General features: G+C 35.2%; 1 protein-coding gene across 3 annotated transcripts in view; it reads right to left on the bottom strand.

Annotated features, from left to right (window-relative positions):
* Positions 1 to 434: 434 nt before the first annotated feature.
* The window catches only part of MOB1B (MOB kinase activator 1B), a 41,804-nt gene continuing 16,334 nt past the window's right edge, over positions 435 to 25,904 (bottom strand). For 2 of the 3 annotated variants that reach the window (XM_081146684.1, XM_081146686.1), the window contains exons 2-6: positions 18,510 to 18,676; positions 15,474 to 15,567; positions 11,911 to 12,044; positions 8,726 to 8,889; positions 435 to 6,246 (exon numbers count right to left, since the gene is read on the bottom strand). In XM_081146684.1, the coding sequence (XP_081002810.1) occupies positions 6,169 to 6,246; positions 8,726 to 8,889; positions 11,911 to 12,044; positions 15,474 to 15,567; positions 18,510 to 18,676 (637 nt within the window). In that variant the 3' untranslated portion in view covers positions 435 to 6,168. Of the gene's footprint in view, positions 6,247 to 8,725; positions 8,915 to 11,910; positions 12,045 to 15,473; positions 15,568 to 18,509; positions 18,677 to 25,904 lie in introns of all 3 variants that reach the window. The other variant, XM_081146685.1, reaches the window with a different exon arrangement.

The raw sequence follows: 25,904 nt of genomic DNA, 5'->3' as shown, positions 1-25,904 counted from the left end.
GAGAAAGACAAGTGTCATATGATCTTACTCATATGTGGAATCTAATGAAGAAAATTAACTGATGAACAAAATAGATCCAGAGACATAGATGCATGGGACAGGGAAGGCAGGGGAGAGTGGGTGGGGAGAGATTAACATAAGAATTTATATGCATATATGCATAACCCATGGACACAGATAATAGTGGGGTGAAAGCCTGCGGGGAGGGGTACAGGATGGAGGGGATCAATGGGGTAAAAAGGGTGACATTTGTAATACTTTCAACAATAAAGGTAAATAAATAAAAAGTAAAATATTAACTTCTAGGGTTGTAAACATTATAAAACATAATGTCTAACAAATTTTAAATGTTAACCTCCAAATATCTTCAATATTTCTCTAAGAATGTGTTCATTATGGGAAAATTGATAGCAAAAACAAACTAATAGTCAAGGTTCATGGTCAAACATAACTATTTATTTATTTTTGTAATAAACATTCAGTTTCTTTCTTTAAAAAAACCTAAAATTTAAATATTTCTTCTCATCCCATCACATACAAGTCTGTATACATTATTTACATCTCTCAATTAAAACATGTTACAGATTTTCTGACATTCAGTATCTTCTTTTAAAATAAAAATGACAGAGCAGTTAAACTTTGATCAATAATAACTTCAATTTGAGTAATCATGACACAGTTTACAACATAGCGCCCATGTTACATTTCATATTTTAGACCATTTTTCCCCTTCCAGCTACTTTAATAGACAGAGAAATTGTCTATCTCCAGTAGAACAGGATCCCTGCCTTTACACATTCTCTGCAATACTTGTACACTGTGAATGCTGCCCCTATGCTTCCATTATATGGCACTGGCAATATTCTTCTGCCTTTGTCGCCATAAATAATTCCTATTCACTTTTAAGTGTTCCCATGTATACTGTATTCCCTCTCAACCTAGATTTCATGGCACTGTTTCCAGATAATTTTAAGTAATAACGTATAAGAAAAGTTCAACCAGAACAAAAGTTTAAGTGTTCTCCCATAAGATTAGTGCCCTCAGCACTCTAGTTATGCATTTACAAAAATAACAAATACAATTTAGTGGCTTTAAAAAACTATTTCCCCTAAAAATAGTTATCTCAGCAAAACAATTTAAGGAGAAAAGTGTTCTTAAAATGACAGTGTACTAATCTATTTTACAACCTGCAGAATTAAATATTTCAGAAACAAAGTAAAAAGGAAAACATGTGCAAACCAGTAAGAAACACCCACACATAAAAATAATAATATATAAAAGAGAAATTAAATAATAACAAAAATGTTTAATTTTATCACTAATGATCTCAGCTTGGGTGACATATTTAAAGAAAGCTGTCAACCAAAAAAAACCAAAAACGCCTATGTAAGTAGCATCTTTCAACACTTTAGCTGAAACCTATGTATTGACAGCAAGTACCTCAGAAGCACTAACAATGAGGACCTGTACAATTGACCTGTTTCGTTTTCCAAGTGGGTGTGTTTTGGGGGGGGATGGGAGGTATGGAACATCAATAGCAGTAAGGAAGTAATTTACCTCCAAGGAGAAGGGGATGACAGCTGGCCGGTGACTTCACTATCTATCCTTGAGAACTGTAATCCAAAGTTATCAATGTACAGTATTATATGTAGAAAAAGAAATTTGTATCACACTAGCAAAATTGAGAGTACTCAATATTTTAATTTGTATTTTGTCTCCTTTGTCAAAATTTATGTATCAGTTCAGCTACAAGTAGCAGACATGGAACACAGTTTTATACCTTCAAAATGATTAGCTCGTTAGAAAAGCCCCAGAAATCCAAACTGTCTGCAGTCAGAATTGTTATAGCTTAGAATTAAACTTTTCCATTAAATCTTGAGATAGTTTTACCTCTAAACATTTATCTCATACACCATTAAACTGACAGCTGAACAACCGTAATTCCTATGGTGAATCTTGACATTATGATAAAACTCTAATATTTATTTAAGGAATGGCCCTTAAAATATAGATCTAGAATAGCATTTCCAAGAACTTATATATTCTTTAATATCCCAGATAAGTTTCAAAATAAGTCAAGTTTTCCTCTTGGTATGCAGACACATTTTCAAATTACAAATAGACTTCTGGTCCCATATCTTTTAAAAAGACATTCACAATTTTAAAGTTATAAGTGATATATGAAATGGTTACGCAATTTTAAATATTTTATCTGTAATATGTAGGCTTAAAACTCAGCCTAATTAATATATAAAATTTATTCAAATTTCTTTGTAAAATGATCTCCAGTCTTTAAATCCAAATTGTTCATCTGAGTGAAAATGTTTTCTTTAAAAAAAGGGATGGAGGTAAAGGCTGTTGTTTCCTTAAGCTACTTCGACCTTAAATACTGGATCCATTTTTTTCTTACTATCCCTTCAATCAAAACTATCTTACAGTAGTCAAGACTGAATTCAAGAGTTATCAGGGAAAGAAACAAAAAATAGAAAACAAGATAAAGACTTCGATTTTTTTTTAATCATTATATTTAACTGTAAGATAATTAAATTAAAAAAAATAAATCCTATACATCCAAATGATACTGTCTACTTCAAAGTAGTGATCTCAGGAAACAATTCCTTTATTAAATGATGCTACCTACACTCACAACACTCTCGCTTCTGCAAATTCAGAACCTATGGCACATTATTTTGAATTTCCCTAATAGTTTAGTTCTAAGAAAACAGCAAAGCGGAATTGATTTGGTGAATGAGATAGGTCACATTAAGTTGCCAAAGAGTTTTTGGTACAACTAAAACGATGAAATAGATTCTCTTGCATAGTCATACACTGATTCTCAAGGCTTCTTTGAAAGCATTCCAAAAACTTTACATCTTTGAGCACAGACGGAATAAGTAGTGCCCCCAAAGGAACCACCCTGAAGACCAACTCTCATTTGGATGTTTAAGGTATAACATATTTATTTTAAAAGAAAGTCTTACAACTTAGTAATTGCATCTCACATATTTTACCATTTCAGTGGTTATCAAAACCTCTCTCAGAGAGGGTGTAGGCAAAGGTATAAAAGAAATCTATCATTTCACTATTTTCCCATAAGCAAGGAAAATATTAATGCATAAAATGGAGTCTGGTGATTACATGTAAAATATAAATATCCACATCATCTGTACTTCCTGAATATAAGCAATTGTAGTGCTTTATCTTTCCTGATAAAACAGGCAGTGACTCAGTCTGAGATATATTATACACTAAACATGTTGTCTTCTACCAAATACATTTTATGCTGATTGTTTAGAATTTACAAATGACAAAGGTAAAAAGCGAACGCAATCTAAAGTCTTTCAATTTAAGGTAAACTGACCTCCAAAGCTTCTACCACCTAACTAACAAATGCTTACTGTTTTAGTGCAGTTTAATGCAATGGGTTTTATAGGAAACAGAATAATCAAGTCAGAAAATGAAAGCCAGTAGCACCACCTACTGTTCACTAAAAGATTTTCACACTTTCTATTATTAAGTTCTCTCCAACACCATTACTCCATCATTTAAAATAATTCCTAAAACTTGATTCATATCAACACTTAACCAAAGCATTGTGAAAATAATACTATGTTAACTTACTATTTTATATTTTATGGTTTTATCAGTAGATAAGAAAACCAACTTCTGTTTTACATTTCCGTATAAAAAAGGGGGGGGGGAATCTTTTATCGTGGTTACTTATAAATTTAATAAAGAGATCTGAAAAGAACCCAATAGACATTTACAAGCAAGCTCTGCCGCAAAGCCATGATTTTACCCTTATTTTATAAAGAGTATCTCATTAATGCTCACGGGAACCAACCAAAATCAAAGCAACTTTTATTAAATCAGTTATTTCTGGATTGCTATGGTGAATGTTTCCATACTTGTTGCCATGTAACACGGTGTACAATGCCAGGCATTTCCCTGGGGGAACTTCTCTACTTTGTTACCATATATACACATACATAACTCCTTACTTCCCAATAACTGTTGAAAGAAATACTCAGAAGCAGGCACCTGAGATTCTGGCACAGCGAGGACAAACTCTTATATACATACAGTGAGAAAGTAGGTCCTACTACTAAACATTAATTTATAGAAACATTTTTCCATTTTTACAGTGTACTACTGTATAAGGCTTAAAAGAGCAAGAACAATTTTTCACTATTCTCTCTACACTTGGCTACTGCAACCCCTTTGTTACTAGGTTGATATGAGACAAATGCAGTATGGAAGACTGAGTAATCATGTGCTTCATTTTCCTAAATAGACAGGACCTCAAATCACTTGATGCCAAATTTTATTTCTGAATCAACCCATAATGGCTGATATTACATATCTGGACACTAAAAGATTTGTTTTAAGGAAATCAGCTAGTTCTCACTGCAGTTTATAACTAAGCATTACCAATGACTCTCCTGTTACTTCTACTGTTGGTACTTGGAGAATGATCGCTATAAATGAAATGGAGAAAAAGGCAGTTCCCAGTGATCATAATTGTAATGGCATTAAATGGTATCACTGCTCTACTTGTTAACAGCAAAAACAAACTGATTTCATTTTAGATTCTTTTCTAAGTAATTTTAGTCTATACAATTTCAGAGCAAGATTTCTATTCTACAAGGAAAATGATATATATATTTCTAACTGAAGAAACAGATTTACCGGAAATGACAAATTTTAAACTAAGTCTGAAAAGAATATATCTCAGGAATAAAACTGAAGTAAAAATGTTAACATTTATTTTAAAAATGAATTTTCAGAACTTATTATGGGAGTAATTCACTAGAAAGTCAGGGAAAATAAAATTTAAAAAGTTAACCTCTGAATTAGCAGTTGTTTGATATCACTGCAAAGAAAAATATTTCCTTTCACAGTGGAAAATCAGAAGTCAGAATGCTTCAAATTGGATCTATGATAAGCAAAGAATGTACTGTATCATTTAAAAATGACAGGCAAACACCAGCTCCATTCACTGAATGGAAATGCTGGAAAGTGGTCAATTTCCCCAAACAGTCCTTGAATTCCATATTTAATATCTATACCTAAAATTAATAATTTATTTTTAACTTCGCATGGAAGTTGAACCCTAAAAAGAAGTCTCTAAGACTCTGCTTACAAGAACTTGATTAAAATCTTCATGCTATTCTATTCAAGGGTTTAAAGACAGGACCTTCTTCAACTTGACTCCCCATACTGAATTCCATTCCTAACTCGCCAAACTAACTCCCCACAACAGAACACACACTATCACCACTTCTTCAAACTAGAAGGGGATTCTGCAAACTTATGGCTCATTTGGCAATTGCTAAGAAACCTCACAGTTTAGCATCACCTCTGAAGATGGCAAACCAGTACATAACCTGAATATTTACACTTACAGTGCAGTTAACATGTAGAAAGAAGCCAAAATGCAATAGGTATTGCATTTCAAAATCCTCAAGTTTCAGTATCACAGATATCAAGAGATGGGAAAGACCTGCTTGTAGAACTTTAAGAATTTGTTGAACAGAATTACCATCAATATGAAAAATAATTAAGAAATACTAATTTTTTATGTTCTACAGGCACACCTTTACAAATTGTGTTTAATGTAGTAAAAGCTGGAGATCATCAATTTAGATAAACTATGGCTTTTGTCATAGATATTTTAAAACATGCATCAGTAAGTGCCGTGGGTAGTAATTCTAATATTGTTTCAAGCCCTGTTTGGTTCTATGTCTGTGCTTTGCACCTCAGAAGTGAGCCTGCCAAGGCACTTAAAAACATGTCTTCTGGGAACTTCAAAAATCGGCCACAATTTACACAACACAGAACCCCATTCATCAGCAGTCCAATCAATAAGCATTTTCTTTCAACACACAATATTATCAAAAATTCCACAAGTAACCAAAACCAAGTTGGAAAAAACAAAAAATCATATGCTACTAAGACAAAATTTACCCCTATCAAATGTATAAAGAATCGTTGTTGGCTACCTCTAGCAACAGAATATGGTTTCATTTATTGAGAATAAAGAAAAAAGAACCCAAAGAAGTCCCCCAAACCTAACATAAAAACAACGGAGATAAAAATAAAATACAACAAAATCAAAATACACCGCACACAACTTCATGAGGAACAATCTGCACAGTTCTGCATCCCTTATCTGTCCTTTGAGGTGAGTTTTTCAATCAGTTCTTGGAGTGGTGCAAGTTCTCTTCTATCAACCAGGTTGAATTCCTATGCATGATAAAGAAAGGCAGAAGAAATAGTATTATTTACATCTCACTCCAAAGCAGATTTCTATTAATACGTGTTGGAAATTAGCTTTTAAAGTAAATAAAAGTCAAATCTTTTTATTTTTTTAAGTTTCTATTCCCTTGCTGTCTTAGGCAAATCATTTAACCACTTCTGATACTGTTTTACATATGTAATAATATTAGGACAAATCCTCCTACCTCATAAAGTTATTGTGGGGACTAAGTGTGATACTGTAAGTTAACCACTTCAAGTAATCCCTGGCACAAAGTAAACATCCAACAATGGGAACTGCTGCTCTCTGTTGAAAGAAATAACTTGGGCACCATTTAGATATAGTCAACCAAGTAGGGATCAAAATATCTAACATCTCAGGCAAATTTCAGAGTAAAAGAATTAATTTATGTTATGAACTAACACATCTGCAAGCTATCATGAGATGTGTTATTCTGAAGTTCAAGTCTGAATATATTTCCCCTGAACTATAAAAAATAGAGGCTGTCTATACTTCTGACCTTATGCCACGGTAGGGTATTCTGAACTCCCAATTTCATTCATTTATTAACAACCATCATGTGCCAAGCACTGCAGTTAGTACTGGAGAGAAGTATTAGGGGGCATTTAATAGCAAGCCTACCACTAAGACGTGCGGGGTCTGGACAAAGAACACAAAATAGATATATGTTGTACAACTAACTTACTAAATTTTACATACCCTAGTATACTGTTAAATAAAGCATGTTCTGTTTTCCTACCTTGACAAAATATACCTTAATAGTGACCAGGAGAGCAAATTCAAACTTAGAATTCTCAAGACTCCTCAGAATTCTGCACTGGAAAGGAGTGACATGAGGAGAGCCAGTCCCTGACCCTCAGCAAACTTTGCTGATCTCCCAACCCCCAGCCCTATCCTGCTTTTCAAGGGGTTTCATATGCATGAGTGTGAACACCCTGTCTGGCTTATACAGGCAATGCCACACACACTCACCAACAGCTGCCATTTGGCTACCCCTTAGGTCTAGAGGTATATATATCAGAGATATGACCTTCCCTCAAAAGAACAGACCCAAGGGAAAGGTCCATGCAGACCCTGGAAATACACTTGGAACCATGTGGACAGGGAATTCTGAGGTAGAAGCATACACCAGAAGAGATCTGGGTAGGTATACTGTTCACCTTGTGGATTCCTCACTCTGTGCGGAGGAGTACAACTAGAGAAGGGCCAGGGCAGGATTTTCTAAATTGTGAGGCCAAGGGCTTGATCAAGGTCTGATGCTGTATAATGGACCTACCTTTAAGAAGGTCAGTGTTCTGAGATATAAATAGGCTCAGATGTGGTAAATACCATGTATCTATCCCCTACTATTTGCTAAGAGCTAGGAGATACAGTGTACTTTAAGATCATACAGGAAGGTAAAACTAACCCTTCTGGTGGGAGAATACCCTCTCCTAAACCACTGAAACCTGAACTTCGGCAATTATGCCTGCCTAAACCAAAGCGCAAGTACAAACTTTAGGATAGCATTTTCTTTGCTTCTATGGGTATCTGTAGATGAAGTACCATAGTAAAGTAATTGTTATAGGTAAAATTGAGACACAAAATGTATGCCTTCAGTGTGAGAAGTGAGTATAGAGGGAAAACACACACATCCTTCTTCAATGGAGATGCATCATTGGGAAGGCATTTATAAATATATGCCCAAAGATATACAAAAACACCACTGATCCAAGCCTTGGACTTCTCCTGCCTACTCTAAACCCATCTCAATCTCCACCAAAGAAAAGCTGGACAGCCTATCTTTTCCACCTATTTGTCACTCCCAGCTGGTAGATCTCTAACTGTATAGCAGGGTGACACTATCTTCACTCCTCTTAATCTCACCTCTAAGGCCAGGTCTCTGAGAAGGAAAAGGAGGCCAGCTAAAGAATCAGACGGAAGACTAGTGGGCCTCCTGGAGCAGCAGCACTCTCTGGGGCAGTTTTCTCCCTTTGGACATAATGGACAGTATCCAACTTAAAAATTATTCAGAATGCTTTAAAAAAGGGGGGGAGTATGATATTCAAAGCCCATTTCCCGGACGAAGTAGGCTACAAAAGTTCCAAGGTAGCCAGGATCTGAGGGTTAAGAAGAGTAGGAGGAGTGCTAAAAAGCTAAGAGATCAAGTTCATCTATCGGTCTGCCAAACTAGCCAAGTTCCTTGTTCAGCCCTCCACATTAGCCGTTAACTGAAGCAAATCCAAGGAAGAATCCGCCGACCATCTTACTCAGACTTGCATGTCATCGCCTGGAGATGAATGGAACTCAGAAATGAAAGCCCAGTCCTCACCACCTAGGCAAGCACAGGAGGAAGAAGACTAGAGGCACAGGGCAAATTTTATCCTACAATATGCATGCAGTATCACCTCGGAACTCTGTGTAGCTGCTTTCACTCAACAAAAAAGGCCTCCTAATCCAACTTACTTGGACAAAAAAGATAAAGTGCTTGAAAGATGTATTCAGATGTGCTTCCTCCTGAAGCTGAATCACAGGGTCGAAATGCTGATGATAAATGTGAGCATAAACCCTGAAGAGGCGTTTGAGTATAGTTTTCGCCACAGACATGAAGTTCTTCGGGAATGGGACACCTAGTAAACAGACAGACAACCCCATCTATTAATAAGAGAAAGGAACAAGGCAATATGAGTTTTTCAGCAAATGGCAACATAAATTACCAAGACAAGGCTGAAAAGAAGTATTTATGAACTACCACTTAATATACCCACTGTACTTTTCAGAAGTTCTGAACATATCATGAATAAAAATAAATGTCAAAGCTTCTGTGGAATAAGAACTAGTCTTTCGTATAGCCCTTTAAGCCTCCAATACACCAACACTTTACTAAAATGAAACAAATGAACGCCTAAGATGGTAAAACTCACACTCAGATCCTCGGATTTCATAACATCACATCTTAATGCAAATATATGCTGAACACAAAGACTATATTAATCATGTTCATTTTTGCTTAAAATGCTTGCAATATATTTTTAAATATTTTTCTATGGGCCTGGCCGGCATGGCTCAGCGACTGAGCATTGACCTATGATCCAGGAGATGAAGGTTCGATTCCCGGTCAGGGCACATGTCCGGGTATCGGGCTCAATCCCCAACAGGGGGAGTGCAGGAGGCAGCCCATCAATGACTCTCTCATCATTGATGTGTTTCTCTCTCTCTCTCTCTCTCCCTTCCTCTCTCTCTGATTCAAAACAAATATATTTAAAAGTATATATATTTTTTTCCTATGGGAATTATTTAATTACTACTCCAGGTCTACATTTATCCTGAAAAATAGCTGTAATCTCTGCTCAATTAGGCTCATTGTTATGAATTACAGCACTTTTACAGCATTAAATAAATACAAAACCAGAATAATACAAAATTCCATATACTTTGTTACTCTTGCTAAATAATCTTGATTGGCAAAAACACAAGCCAACACTGGTACTACTGGGTTCAATGTCATCATATTACCTATCACTCAGTTAAAAATATGATAGGCCACTCCCTCGCCGGGTGGCTCAGTTGATTGGAGCATCGTCCCATACACCAAAAAGGTTGCAGGTTCGAGTCCCGGTCAGGGGACATACCTAGCTTGTGGGTTCGATTCACAGGCAGGGTGTGTACCGGAAGCAACCGAATGTTGTTTCTCTCTCACACTGATGTTTCTTTCGCTATCTAAAATCAATAAAAACATATCCTCAAGTGAGGATTAAAATATATACATACATACACACACACACACATATATTTATATATTATAGGTCACAAGGAAATACAGCACAAACCAAAATAAAGGGAGGCTAAATAAAATAGAATGCCTACACACTTCAAAACTATCACTGTCATTAAAGTCCACAAAAGACTGATGTATATATATCCCATATTAAAGGCTAATGAGATATAATTTTGATAATTATACTGTGATTTTCTAAGGAAATATACATTGACGCACATATGGATAAAGGGGCATAATATACACAAGATACTCTCAGCTCAAGAAAAAGAAAGAATGAGGGGAAGAAAGAAAATCAATGTGGTAAAATGTTGGCAACGAAAGAACCTGAAGAAAGATATATAGAGATTCTTTGCATATTTCTTGCAAGTTTTCAAAAAGCCTAAAATTGGATCAAAGTTAGAAGTTAAAAAGTACAGGGTGGGCCAAAAGTAGTTCTTCATATGGAAAATAACATAATAATTAATAATAATACAAAAGTAAACTATGTTTCTCATACTCACAAGTGTAAACCTACTTTTGCCCCATCATGTATACTATGAGGGATAAAAGATAAGGTGAGGGCGTTTATTCAAAACCATTATGATATATATAAATAAAGCAGCCTTGAAAAGTAGACCTTTAATTACAAATGCTCCAAAGTAATGAAAGCATTCAATAAATGTGTTTAAAACAATCCATAACAACAACTATTTACATTACTCTCTCCTCCACTATACCCATCCTTCAAAAACTAAAAGCATAAAATATAATAAAAAAGTTTTTTATTATTATTAGAACAAATTCTTAATTTTTTCACAAAACACATTTATAAGAGTTTGAGAAGGTAAAATCTTATGAACTGTCTAGATGTGAACAATTTCCACTTGAAAGGCTGATCCTTAAGAACAAACAGTAAAGACCCTGGCCAGGTAGCTCAGTTGGTTAGAGCATCAGCCTGATATGCAAAGGTTGGGGGTTCCATCCCCGGTTAGAGCACCTACAAGAAACAACCAATCAATGCATAAATAAGTAGAACAATAAATCGGTGTTTCTCTCTCTTTCCCTCCCTGCCTTCTTCCCCTTCTCACATCAATAAATAAATTTTTTTAAAAAGAATATGAAAAAGCAAAAGTCACTTTTTTGTGACAACAGGCCAACCCCTCAAATCTTGTTTTCTTCTCACCTAGCTTGGTTTCAGAGACTGTAAAATTCACCCTGTGGGTCATAAATTCAAACTCCATCTTTGCCACAAATATAATGTAAAACTGGATGTAAGTTATACACAGTCCTTCCCTAAACAAGAAATGGATATGACTGTTGCAGATGATATTGGCTGCCAACCCAATATCCAGTCTCTTTTGTTTCCATAACACAGGCCAGATTTTGTTACAGTCTGGGGTATGCTGATCTTTTCATTGTTTAAAATATAGGGAGGTTTATCTTTTTGTTTGCTTGTTAATTCTCACCCAAGGATATTTTTTCCACTGAGTTTTAGAGAGAGTGGACGAGAGGGAGGGAGAGAGAGAGAGAAACAGCAATGTCAGAGAGACACATCGACTGGTTGCCTCCTGCACACACACTCTCATTGGGCCAGGGATCGAACCTGCAACCCAGGTACATGCTCTTGAGTGGGTATGGAATCCGCGACCCTTCAGTGCGCTGGCGAAAGCTCTAACCACTGAGCCACACCAGCCAGGCAAGGAAGGTTTATCTTAATGATCATGATAAATTGGTATGAAAAAGAGAGGATGCTTTAAAATGTGTAATATTAGAACTATTTTGATAAATATGGTAATCTAATATGGTTCCTAGAATAGAGAGAGAATAAGCTCTAGAAGCATATAAAATTAGATAAATCATGATGGATTCCAATCATACAAAACAATTATACCTATTTTTGAAGGAAATAATGTCTCATCATCCAACTGGTCCTGAACCCAAGTCATCAAGTAATCAATATACTTTGGCGCAGAGCACTTAATAGGCTTCTTTATGTTTGTTCCATCTGCCCAATGATACTCGTATCTGCATTGGAAAGATAAAAAGCACAAAGAATATTAGTATACAGCTATACATAATGTGTATATTTTTTATATTACATGCATATATGTGTATTATAAATGTATACAGGACATGTTTTAAACAATCTGTTCCTTCACATAAAGATTTTTGCATTTAGCATTGATTGGCTGGTTGACTGACTGATTTGAGAGAGAGAGAGGAAGGGAGAGAGAAATATCAATTTGTTCCTTATTGGTTGATTCTTGTATGTGTCCTGACTGGAGATCAAACTCGCAACCTTGGCGTAGTATCGGGGTGACGCCTAACCAGAGCCACATTTAGCATTTAATGTTTTCAATGGCTACTGGACTATTTTGCACTTCTCATGATCCAAACTAAGCAGATCCCAGCAAACTCATTCTTTTGTTTCTATGCTCTCCTCACATTTTAATATTATTATACAACTTTCCTTCATATATAGAATTTATATTTTAGAATCATACACTGCCATAGTAACTTACCTCCCACTTCTATGATGACCATCCCTAACGTTTTTATGGTTGTTTTCTTCCTTGAAAAATATTTCCCCTTATGCAGTACAATTCTTAACAACTAGGGGCTTTAAATTTTGGGTTAAGGACAGAGGAAGGATAGGGGGGATCATTTTTCATTTCTGTAGAATCTTTATGGAGATCCTGTGCCTGTTATGTTTGAAGAATTGGGTGCATGTTCCTATACCAGCTATTTAGATAAGGGTTCTGTGGGGAAAGTGATCAGAGCAGTATTCTAAGTGACAGCAACTTTCCCTAATTCACAGGAATGGGATATTGGTGTAATATCAGAAAACCTTCCAATAAAGTACTACTCAATTACAAAGGGGAAGAAAATGACAAATTTGAGGTGAGAAAACCTTGCAGACACTAGCATAAGGTAATCAGGGTTAGTATCACAGAGATGGCATGGTCGACACTGTGTGCCTCCTGATACAATACACTGAGAAAAAAAGGAACATTTCTGTGGGTTCCTGCCAAGAATGCACGGCCTGAATGTGGTGACAAGCAAACATCAGGCATAATGTGTCAGGGGTCCCCAAGTCCACCCCCACATTCAATGATTTACTAAGAGGATTTACAGAACTCAGCATATAGTTGTACTCACAGGTATGATTTATTACAGTGAAAGAACACAAACCAAAATCAGCAAAGGGAAAAGGCAAATGGAGCAACATCTGGAGGAAACCAGAAGCAAGCTTCTATGAGTGCCCTCCCAGTGGAGTCACACAGGCCACCCTTAATTCCTCCATGACTGAGTCATGATAACGCATGCTAAATACTGTCTACCACGGAAGCTCATTAAAGACTTATGTTCAGGTTTTTTATTGGGGAATGGTCAAGGAGGCACCTTCTGCATGACAGATACTAAAATCCAGACTCCCCAGAAGGAAAACAAAAGCCGTATCATTTGTGCAGTTTAGGCACAGTAAGCCACTCTTAATTGTTAGGGTGGTGGGAACCCTTCAGAAATCCAAGTTCCCAGATGCCACCCAAGGGCCAACCTTGGAGGTACGTCTTTCAAGAGACTGCGTTGCGGTCAGGCCTGCTATGTTAACTCTTTTATGCACAAAGGCCAACACAGCAGAAGGCTAAGGAACGACTGGAGACTGAAGGTACCTAAAGAGATACGTCAAATAAATGCAGCACATATTCGTAGACAGGATCCTGGACCAGAAATGGAAAACTGAAATATTACTGAGACAGATCACAAAATGTGAATGGTGTCTATGAACTAGAGGAAGTGCTTTGGAGGGTTTATATGCTGGTTGTGTAGAAGAGTATCCTTGCTTTTGGAAAATACACAGTTAAATATGTAAGGATAAAGAGGCATAATGTCTAAAACTTGCTCAAAAGGCTCAGAAAAAAATAAATGTTAATGACTATACACAGAGAGAGCAGGTGATGAAGAATGCAGAAAAAGGTTAATAACTGAGGAATCTAGGTAAAAGATATGGGAGTACTTTGTGCTGTTCTGGCAACTTTTCTGTACACTTAAAATTATTTGAAGTTTCAAAGTCTGAAATAGTTTGAAAATAAGTTTTTTCAAAAAAATTACCATAGAAAATAGTCAAAGTATATTATTTTGAACACCTTTGATGACAAAACTGTCAATTCTTTTTAAAAGAATTGATTCTGAGAAACATCTAAACTCATTTAGAGTCAATTTGAGTAATAAAGTAGATGACTCTAACTAAGTAATACTTTATTCAACACGTAAATTTGGTCAATAAATAAATTATGACTATGAAGTAATAAAATTGAATCTCTTGGGTAGCTAGTGATCTGACATTGTAATTTAAAAGTTACCAAAAGTATTCTGAGCAATGAAAGCATCAGCACAATAAGTGATTAGCAATCTAAGGTCACTGCTTATAATAATATTTCTAAGCACTAGTAAGTTTGGACAGCTTGTTTTGTTTTGATATTTATACCTTGTTTATAATTGGGCGGAGAGAACATACTTTATAAAAAGTCAGCACTAAAAATAAAACCTCTCTATATATAGTTTATAAATATCAATTAATATTTCTTATAAGAAAATAATACAATGTAGCAACTAAGAAGCACAGGCACACTAGAGTCAGAGACCTGGATTTCAATCCTGGTTCTGTTTCTGGATAACAGGACCTTGGACATGTTACTTTTCTCAGACTCGATTTCTTTTCCTGTAAAATTAGGACAACAATAGTTTTCTTACCTCATAGGTTTACTTTATAAAGGCCTTACATTTAGGTAGCAATGAATAAATGGTAGCTGGCATTGTTATTGTCAGCCATAGTAATAATAAAATCCAGTTTCAAAAATTTATTGATCAAAGCAACATTTATTGAGCGGTAACTAGATGGCAGGCACTGACTCTTTTTGCACCAAAAGAGATTTAAAAGAACAACAAATCTGATAGGTTAAATAAGACATGTATATATAATATAATTATAACGTAACAAAGAAACATAATCATAAAGATCACATCTAGTCTGAAGAAATCAGAAGGTTTCATGGAGAAGGAAGCACCTGATGTGGGCCTTGAAGATGAGTAAGATTTTTGGAAATGTTAGCAGAAGATAAGAAGGAGATGAGAAGAAAAATATCCAAGAGAAGAACAGGATAAGCAAGTTTTCAGAGTATAAGCAATGGAGGAAATAGCAAGCAAGGCATTTCCCATTACTGTATCTCGTTTGGATAGACCAGAAGAGAATGTGTCAGTTAACAGAGGAAAGGCAGGATGGAGGACAATACAGGAAGGGTCATATAGCTCAGGCTAACGAATCTGAACTTACTATATTACTCATTGGTAAACCAGTGAAAGTCATGTTAAGTACAGAAATTACATGGTCAGAAACTTTATCTAAGAACTATAAAATAAAGTAAAAATGAGAATGAATCATGAACCACATCTTACTTTGGGCCAGCTGACATGACTGGACAACTTTCCTCTGTACAGAAATCTGTGATTGTTCCATAAAGCATGTTGATCTGATTGAAAAAATCCACAGCTGTAAAACAAATATCAGTGATAAGTAAAATGTTCAATTTCAATTTTACTCAAGCAGAACCTAGAATTTATCAGTGTTTTTTCCAAACATATACAGATTTCCTAGCTTTTTATTATTGATTTCTAGCTAAATTCCACTACGGTCAAAGACTGTAATGTTATATAATTTCAATCATTTCCATTTTTGAAAATGCACACATGTGTAATCTGAGGTGCTTAGGCCATGTGTCCCTCAGGTCAAGTCTATTAATCATGTTGCTCAAATTTTTCAATTCCTTGATTTTTTTCCTCTACACTCTACCCATTGATAAAAGAGGAGTGTTTAAATCTCCCATTATGACTGTGGATTTGTCTATTTCTTGTTAGTTCAGTCAGCTGATTTTATTTTATAGATAATATTAAAGACACATAAATTCAGAACATCATATATTCTTTGTGAACCGAATCATTTCTCATTTTAAAATATTCCTCTTTACTTTTTTTTTGCCCTGAAGTCTACTGTATCTGATATTAACATGACTATATCAGCTTTCTTTAGATTGGTATTTAACTTTTTAGTTTCAACCTACTTTTGCCCCACGCTATATTTGACAAATACTACATACGGTGACTTGGAGCTTAGCCCCTGTGTGTTCCCTCTTTATTTACAGTCCTAAAATCCCTTTTCATCCCATTAATTACCCATGACCAGCACTTTGTTTTTTTAATTCACACTTTCTAGAGCAAAGTAGAGCAGTAATGAGCATTATACTAAAGTTAATTATACAAGTTTTCCTCTGCCCTCTTACCTCACAAAGAGCCAAGATTTACTAAGTAATGAATCTGCAACTTAGTAATTCTTAAGCTATCCTCCACAAGAAAAGAGGACAACCTATGGCTCTGAAATAAGACAAGTATGAATCCTAACTCCTAGACTTACTAGTTGAGTTAGTTAATATTGCTGAACCTCAGTTTCCTACCTTTAAAACTGGATTTATTATGGAGCATTAAAATATATATATTTCCAACATTAAGTGGGCATTTAATAAATATTCGTTTCCTTCCACAAACCAAGATATAGCCTCAGAATTTGGTGTCACATAAATTATTTATAAGCCATCCGTCCAGCTTTTTCTAGAACCCTGAACCTTCTTTCTATCTTCTTTAAGCTATCACTCTGTCTAGCAGCAGAATGTTCAAAACTAGGCTCTGGTTTCTGGCTGTGGGACTAGTTGGTGAATTTGTAAAGATTTCCCATCGTTTACCATTTATCTTCATCTGACAAGTGAACTGAAGCCAAAAAGCCATTAAGATGCCAATCTTATCAACAAATTCCCTTCACTCTTTTATGTACCCAAAATGTTTATTTAATCACTGTCAGTGAGTGGAAATACCTAGTTTCTAATCATATTCACCTCATCAAGTGTCATTTGGGAAGATTACTATAAATAAGGAAAATTTTAGAATCCAATACTTCAACTTCAGTAGAATGCTGTATTTTCAAGGCAGAATTATCTGTTCTAAGGGGATGTTCTGACAGTCCAATTCAAAGTAATTTTTGTACAGCTGTAATTGCAAAATGCCTGTCAAATTTTAGAAATTCCTGAAGTTCTAGACATTTCAGTGGTACAGACACTCTTCTGGCAATTGAGACAGAAAGAATAAAGACAGAAAATGATGATCTGCTTCCGTATGTACAAGAATCTCATGTAGTACAGGAGCTCTATGCTGCCTTCCTTAGATTTTTAAAATTAGTGAGTTCTCAAGTAAATGGTACAAAAAAGGCACGAACAAGTACAAGAAAGAATATACATATAATCAACTGGAAATTTATTCTATGTACTGTCTTTGAAGTGTCACAGACCCATTTTATAGGTAAGATAAGTCTCATCAAAAAAGCAAAAATCACTTTATTTCCTTAGTAATTAAACTCTCTGGATCCAGAAAGATAACCACATTATAATAAATACTGGCTCATATGCAAATATTGTCACAGTAATGTTTTCAGACATCTCAATAAAATCTTTTAGATTCCTAAAAGTTATTAGGAGGTGGCAGCTCAATTTAAAAATCTCATGATATATTTCAAATGACAATAAGATACCATCAAATATTACAAGAAAAATACTGTTTTGTTTTTCCTTGAAGCCTAGACATATAGAATATATTTTTCAATTAAATTGTTTTAATTTTACTAGATTTATACAAAATTGCTCCAATTATTAAATTCTATTAGTTTCTTCACTAATGCTGAAAAACCCTAAAGAGTAAAAGTACCACTTTTATTCTCCAGCTTTCTCTGGCTTAATTCCCAAGAATATATTTACTTTTTACTTATATGTTTTTCTTCCTTGGTGCTAAGAATATCCCATAAACATATTTTACTAATTTCATAAATCACTAGTGAATTGCCTTTTTTTTTAAATAGCAAACTTTAGACAAATAACTGAGTATGCTACTAAAAGAGGCAATTTAGCATAGTGGTTTTAAAGTGTAGTCTCTAAAATTCTACAGCTCTGTATTAGAGCTCAGGCTCTGCCATTTAATAGCTATATAACCTAGGCAAATTACTAATCTTTCTGTCTCAGCTCCCTTATGTGTCTTAGACTGGGATAATAATAGTATCTGCATCATGAGATTATAAATACGAATAAAATAATCCACATAGATAGGATAGCCGAGTGCCAGACAGTGATCCATAAATATTAATTGCTATTACTATTGTTTTTTTCTACTAAAAATGGTAAATCTATGCTTTGTATATCACTATAACAGGAGAGAAGAATTTCACAAAACTCCATATTCAGAAATAAAACAACATAAAGGCTAAAGTGGATTTAGTTACCACTATTTGTGATATTAGGATGCTAACTAGATCCTAGAATAGTTAGTATCCCAAAACTCACCTATAATGGGACTACTAACCTAATTTAGAATCTACTGAGAAACAGAAAGGCTACTTACTGTTCACTGCAACCCACTCATTTAGATCTTCTCCCTCAGGAAGCATGACAGCCATCCGGAGATTGCCACTGCCAAGTGTGGCTTCTGCATGCTTTAAGAGCTCATACTGGTGAGAACCCTCTGGTATGTTCTTCTTTGGTTTAAACGTTTTAGAGGAGCGACTACCACTATGAATAAACAAGAAGAAAAGGCACTTCAATATTTAATCATGACTTTCAACACAGGCAACTACACTATATTACTGGATAAAATAACACAGAGGTGATCCTAAAAGTCTACAAATAAACAGCTCTTAACTGTATTGGCTACATTGTATCATTTTAAATCAATAAAACACAAAAATCCTAGAGCAAGAAAGAAAAGCTGTATGTTCTTCTATCCAATTATAGGAAGCATCAGCAATCTTAACCCAGAATTCTAGGTGTCCAGATAAGTAGCTAGACATTAATATGATTAGTCTGCTCAAATTTCATATGCATTTTTTAAATGAAATTAGTCTTACAAATGATGTTAAGAGTTTTTAAGAGATGGATTTTTCTGTTAATGCTGGAAAGTTCTTATCAAATTATATTATATCCTACTCATCCTTTCTCAATACTCCATTTCTCTCTTCATATGAAAAGGAAAGGAAAAAAAAGAATGAATTTAGAGTCTAGGTTAGAGCTACATAAAGTTTAATGTTATTAATTTCATACCACCGAAACATCTCGGTATTTGAAAATATGGGTATGAAAGTGTAATTCCAAAAAGGAGAGATAAATAACAATTAAATTTTCCAAGCTCTCCATAGCTTTCCACTTACTACTCTCTTCTCCCAAACTTAACTCCAAGATCTCTCCCTTGCTCCCCAAGATAAAGTGGTAGTTCTCTACCCTGGCCGCATATTATTTTAATAACCTGAGCAGCTTTTAGAAAGTTTTGAGGATCTGGGATAACCTAAGATCTACCAGCCAACCCAAATATCTAATTCAAATTACAGGTATTTTTCATTCTAAAGAAATGGCATTCTCATTTAAATATGAGTCTCTGCTCAGGTGTTTAAAAGTAAATTGATGCTCCTCAACTCTACCACTAAGAGCCAAGGTATCTCTTTAAAACACTGATCAGATAATGTTACTCCTCTGCTTAAAACAACTCAGTCGTTTTCCAGTGTACTCAGAGTAAATCCAAAAGCCAAATATTAGACACAGTCAGGCTCTGACCACGCTCGAGTGTGGAAAGTCTTCTTCAGTTTAATCAGATACTGCATTAAACATCAAAGTTCTCAGCATGGAAAAGATCATTACGATTACAGAGATTGAGGCTTATTTCATTTTCCTGCTTCTTCACATTTACCAAAATTTAGCATGAGAAACACATTTCACCAACACTTTTTACAAAAAGACATTTTACTAATTTATGTGTGATTAATTACAAAAATAACTCTTATGACTAATCTGTGCATGTCTTCAGGCAGGATGTAAATTAAGTAGATTCCCTTTAATTGCCCATAGCTCAGACGGATGCAGCAACGGAAGATGTGACAAGTTGCTCTGAAAAGGGATGGCCGAGTACATGAGAACCACAAGGGGATCAGCTGTGCCTGCACTCAGGAGGGTCAGAGCCTCATCTGCCCCCAAAACCATCGACTTATTGAACCACTATTCCCTGAAGTTTTAGGCTTCCAAATGTCTTCTTGATTGGTGTCCCACCCAGAACTGGTTTCCACAAAGCTAAGTAAATCTACTTCATAAGACCTTATGCTTGGGTAGAAAGAAAAAAATGCAGGACTTATCAGCTATGTTATCTCAGGCAAATTACTCAACTTTCCTTGAACCTATTTTTTTCTTTAAAAGTGAAAGCCAAACAAAACTAACAAAACATCACCACTACCTATATCATAGTTCAACTGTAAAATGAGAAAACAGTATTTGTAAAAAAGCTTTTAAAACTGTAAAATGCTGTGCAAATGTTAATATTTTCATTATGCTTCCTTTTCCTAAACCAGAATGACTCATAGTAAAAAGAAATGGTAGTGCATAATTGCCAAAGCTTTCTTTCAATGTCCATTCCCACCTTCATCTCCTAAGACTGGATGCAGAAAAAAAAAACCTTACTTTGGAAACAAATGCTTTTACCCATCAAGTTCAAAACAGAATTGAAAAAAGAAAGAAGTTTTGTTTTTTGTAGCTATATCCATATTAAGATTCAGGTGATCTTAGAATAATTGTGGGACTAGACTGGAAATCAGGAAAACAAGGTTCTATTCATTTTGCTGTTTTCTTCTTATGTTATGTAGGAAACCACAAATTGTCATCTGGGCTTCAATTTCTTTGTTTTTGAAAGCCTGGAAAATAACTTTTTACGAAAGGGTATAATTTAGAGATGAGATAATGTTTATGTTTTTAGTTCCCTGCGGACTTTCTACTCCCCTCTCTGTTCTTCCTTTCTTCTCTGTTTCTCATTTCCATGTACATTCATACTTTGAAAATGCTTTCTACCAGAAAGTATGCTGCCCTTCCACTCACCTATTGCAGAAGAAATCTGTGTATCAAAAGATCTCAGAAGAAATATCTGTGTACCCTTCCAGAGTCTATGTCTATACAAGCATAAGAATGCTGTGCCTGTTTCTGTTTTTGCACAATTGTGGCATACTAAGCATACTAAATATTGTTTTTTACTTAATATATCCAGGAGATTGTTTTATATTAAGGTAGAAGTAGATATACTTTATTCTTTTTAAGGATTTAATAGTATTTCCTTATATAGATCGATATTTTAATCAGTCACCTATTGATAAACATTTAGGTTGTTTCTAGTCATTTGTTGCTATAAACAATGGTGCAGTAAATATCCTTGTGCATAAGCATATATAAAGGATAGATTCCTAGAAGTAAAAATTGTGTAAAAGGGCATGTATATTTAAAAATTTTATATCAGGCCTATTTTCCCCCAAATAAAGTCCCCTGTACAACCCCATTAACGGTGTATGTGAGTAGCTATACACTTTTTGGTCTTAGAAAATAGGGATTCAATCGCTAACTTCTCCTGGACAGCTCCCAAGACAATATCACAACTACATGAGAATTCAGAGCTTTTGATTAGAATGTGAGTGATATATTACATATAACGGGTGTTGTATTGATCATTCATAGTCTTTTCTAATTCATAGTCAAATCTAGAATTGATTTGTTTTCCCCAGTACTCTTATTCATAGTTGAAACCCAATCAATTTCTAGAGCAACAGAGTGGTATGACAAGTAAATAACTGAGCCCTAAGGGAAAACTCTAAGCACACATCCCTTGAAACTAGCCATCCAACTGATCTAACTTTTATAAATTTCAACAGCATCATTTTTTCCTCTTTGAGACCCTAAAGAATAGATTAGGCCCCATAATGACACCTAGGTTAACTCCTATAAGCTAGTTCTTACCATCTCAACACTGTCATATCCATCATTGTCCCTACTTTTAACCCTGTATTTTCAATAACTATCAACGAAGTTGGTATTTTCTAAGTTGGACTAGAGAATCTTAAGGCTGAAGGAATTGGGGGGTGGGAGAAACTTATAGAGAATTCCAAAGGGGGCTCTAGTAAGGGTTAGTAGAATAGAATAGTGTCTGAATGTATATTCTGACACTAAAGAACGTGCCAATATATTCAAAATTACAAGCAAATTAACATCAATTTATTTGAGTCAATAGCTCTATTCCTTCAAGGTTAAGCAAACTGCTCTGACCACACAGCTAGTTAAATGGCAGAAGTGGAATTCAACAACAATCCATTATCTTGAACAAGTTACATAATATTACCAATCCTCAGCTTCCTCATCAATAAAATGGGAATAATAATAGCTACCTTACTATTAAATCCTGTGGTAAGAACTCATCTAATATTAGTTATCTTTGCTCCACATCTAGGTACCAACCTATCATTCACATCCGTAGCATCTTCCATAGGTCTAAAGTCCAATACTAGAGATCAGGTACTTAATATTTATTAATTGATAGTTATAATCAACTTCAGGCTGAAACTCCTAATCAGGATAGTAATGACAATGTTTAATATTAACTAGTATTTACTGTGGGCTTTGTACTCAGAAGTATTTTACATGCAATGTCTTATTTAATCCTTACAACTTTACAATGTATATGCTATTATTTTATTTCATGAGTAACAAAATTGAGGCTCTATTCACTTCAATAAACTACTCAAGATTAGAAAAGTGGTAAGTAAGCCAGAATTTAAATCTAGGTTTTAAATTTTTAAAGCCCATTCTTTTATCCATTCCCCAACACTACATGTTTGCCTTTATCTTCTTTCCAATTATTTGGAACAATTTTCTTTCTATAACACCACAGTTTAATCAAGTTACTTATGAAACAATACAAGTCTAATTTATACCTAATTCCATTTCCTCTCCTCACATCTTTTCTAATTTAGATAAATACTTAGTACTGCCATTAAGGAAAAATAAAATTCCACCAAGACAGAAAGTAGACTAGTTGTTGTCAGGGGCTAGAGAGGGAGAAATGAAGAATGACTACTAATGACTACTACTACACAAGGCTTCTTTGAGGGGTGATGACAATGTTCTGGAATTAGTCATGATGGTGACACAACTTTGTGACTACAATAAAATCCACTCAATTTTACACTTTAAAGGATGATTTTTATGGTATGTGAATTTTTATGGTATAGTTCAATTAAACAAATTTTTAACTCTTTACTATTAAAAAAATAAGTAGTTTCCTAATAGTGCTCCTTACCATCTCAATAAGTCATCTTCTTTCATCCATTTATTCACTCTTACATTCCTTGATCCAACTAATATATTCTGACAACCTTCTATATTCTAAGTAGTTGTCCTAAACTCTGGGCAAGTCACAGCTCAGGACAAGAGATAAGATCCCTACTCTCATGGTAGGGAGAGGAGACAAACGAAAAATCAACTAAACTCTAACAGGCCCCACAAGACTTGCAACTAGGGGAGCAATGGGCAGTGGCCGCTCATCCCAGGCTTACTCCCCTCAACCTGCTCTCAAGGCCCATTTTTCTGACTTTCCAGTGAGTTGACAGCAGCCGCACCTTGGCTCACTTCTTTCCCATAATGTTTCTAGAGTGCCAAAGCAGCCCCACCTATGCTCTCTCCTATTCTAGACTTCTTCTACCCTAAGCCCTTCCTTTTTTCACTGTACCCAGCTTTAATAAATGTACTCTCAAAATCAAGATAAATAAATAAATAAAAATAAACAAACAAAAAACTATTGAGTAGAGCTAAGTGCTATGATGAAGATAACAGAATGATGTGACAAATGCACTATATTCGATTAGGTGGTTAGAGATGCTTCCCCAATGCCAGAACGCCAAGAAGGAGCCAACCATGGGAAGATCTGGAGAAGAGGGAAGAGTATTCCAGGCTTACAGGCTAAACCAGTGCCGAAGCAAGTTCTTTAGTAGTTGTTGTATAAAGGTAACTCTGACAGGGCATCATGAACAATGGGAATAGTGGTATAAGAAGAAATCAGAAAGGCTGGTAGAACCATATCAGCTAAGATTTTAGAAGCCAAAGTACGGAATCTAGATTATCATTTTAAGAATAAATGGGAAGCTATTGGACATTTTTTAAAAACCAAAAGTAGTAACATCATTCTAGTTGCCATGCAGAGAATGGACTGGGAGGCTGGCAAAAGAGTAAAGAGAGAAGCCAGTTAGAAAACTACAACAAAGAAGAGAGAATGATGGCTTGGACTTGTGGGGATGAAAAAATGAAGGCAGATTCCAATATTTATTTGTAGGCAGTGCCAGCAGGACTCACTATTGGATATCATGATTTGTGGAGAGTGGTGAAGACAGAATCAAGGATGACTCCTAGGTTTTTAGTCTCAAGTAGGTAGAAAATGGACTCTTTAATTGAGACAGGCCTGGGAAGATGAGTTTTGAACATATTAACTTGAGATACCTATCAGACATCCAAACAGATACATTAGGTAAGCAGTTGTATATACAAGTCTCAGCTCAGAGGAAAGATTAGACCGAAGGAAACTAATAAAGTTGGTATCCTCACTGGTTAGCATAGTGCTAAAAGATACACTAGTATTTTAAAAAGTATTTTATAAGCTATGAGAAGTCCTACAGTAAAAACAACTGTTTATGGTTAGCTTCCCAAACATCTTTAGTCATGGAAACTTTTCTTCCACATTTTAACATCTTGCTCTTCAACACATATTAGGGAGATCAAACTGCTCTAGTACATCAAACTGCTAACTGGGTTGCCTCTCAATTTACAGTATATTTCATAATACTTCAGTTTTATAAAGTATAACTCAGTGACTTTATACAAGAGCAGATAGAGGGTTAGCCAATTCCCTATTTATTTAACACCCCATAAAATTTTATAACCTAATCCCTAGAAAATAATAAACCACTTCACATGCAAAGGCCAATTAGTTTCTACCTCTATGAAGTTATCTGAGGAATTATCTCAGCTACAGACGAAGGCACTAAAGTTTAATCACTCATCTCCAATCACCCTGAGTTTTTGAGTCCTGTACAGGCTGCAGTTTCCTTTGGCCAGCACTAAATTCATTATTCCAGACAGCAAACAGGTACTGAAACCACAGGCAATTTTAAGAAGTGCCCATAGTCAAACGTCTGAGTAATTTCCATGCAACAGCAGTAACTCCATTTTCAAAATCTTATCAATGTGCTGGACTGTTAAAAGGAGCAAACCAAAACTCACATACGCAGAGTTCAGAATGAGCATGAACCTAGCAAATGAACTGGCAGTAATTCCAAATATACCAATATTTCAAGCAAGTAACATCTAAAGAGCTTAAACATAACTTTTTATAAAAATTTTTCCTAACCTTCCATGAAAAACTGTCCATCCTCTCTTATGTGGTTTAAAGCACCTGTAACACTTTATGTGTTTATTTATGTGTGTGTTCTCTTTCAGACAGCACTTCAAAATGAGTGGCTGTGTCTGTCATCTTCATTTTGTAGTTCCATTCCCTAATATCGTGGCTGGCATATAGCAGAGGAAAGGGCACGGGACATGGAGTAAAGACCCAATTTCAGATCCTGTCTTTGTACCTTACTAGTTATGAAATCTTGGACAAATTTTAATAACTTGTCTAAGCTTACAACTAAAAAATTGGAGATATCACCATTTTTGCAGGACCATTATGAAAATTCAAGAATAAATTTAAAGCACCTTAATTTTGAGGTAGCTTTCACACAGCAAATGTGCACTATATGAAATGATAGCTTCAAAATGTTCAATCAATGAATGACTATACATATGTGGACTTTTACATGCAGGTGTATGTATAAATAAAGCACCAATCCTCACTTTATTCCTGTATTAGTTCATTCAGGCTGCTATGAGAAAAATACCACAGACTGGGTGGCTT

The sequence above is a fragment of the Miniopterus schreibersii genome (genome assembly GCF_964146895.1).
Source record: "Miniopterus schreibersii genome assembly, chromosome: 1".
NCBI classification, from domain to species: Eukaryota; Metazoa; Chordata; class Mammalia; order Chiroptera; family Miniopteridae; genus Miniopterus; species Miniopterus schreibersii.
This window is presented reverse-complemented; position numbering and strand designations above follow the sequence as displayed.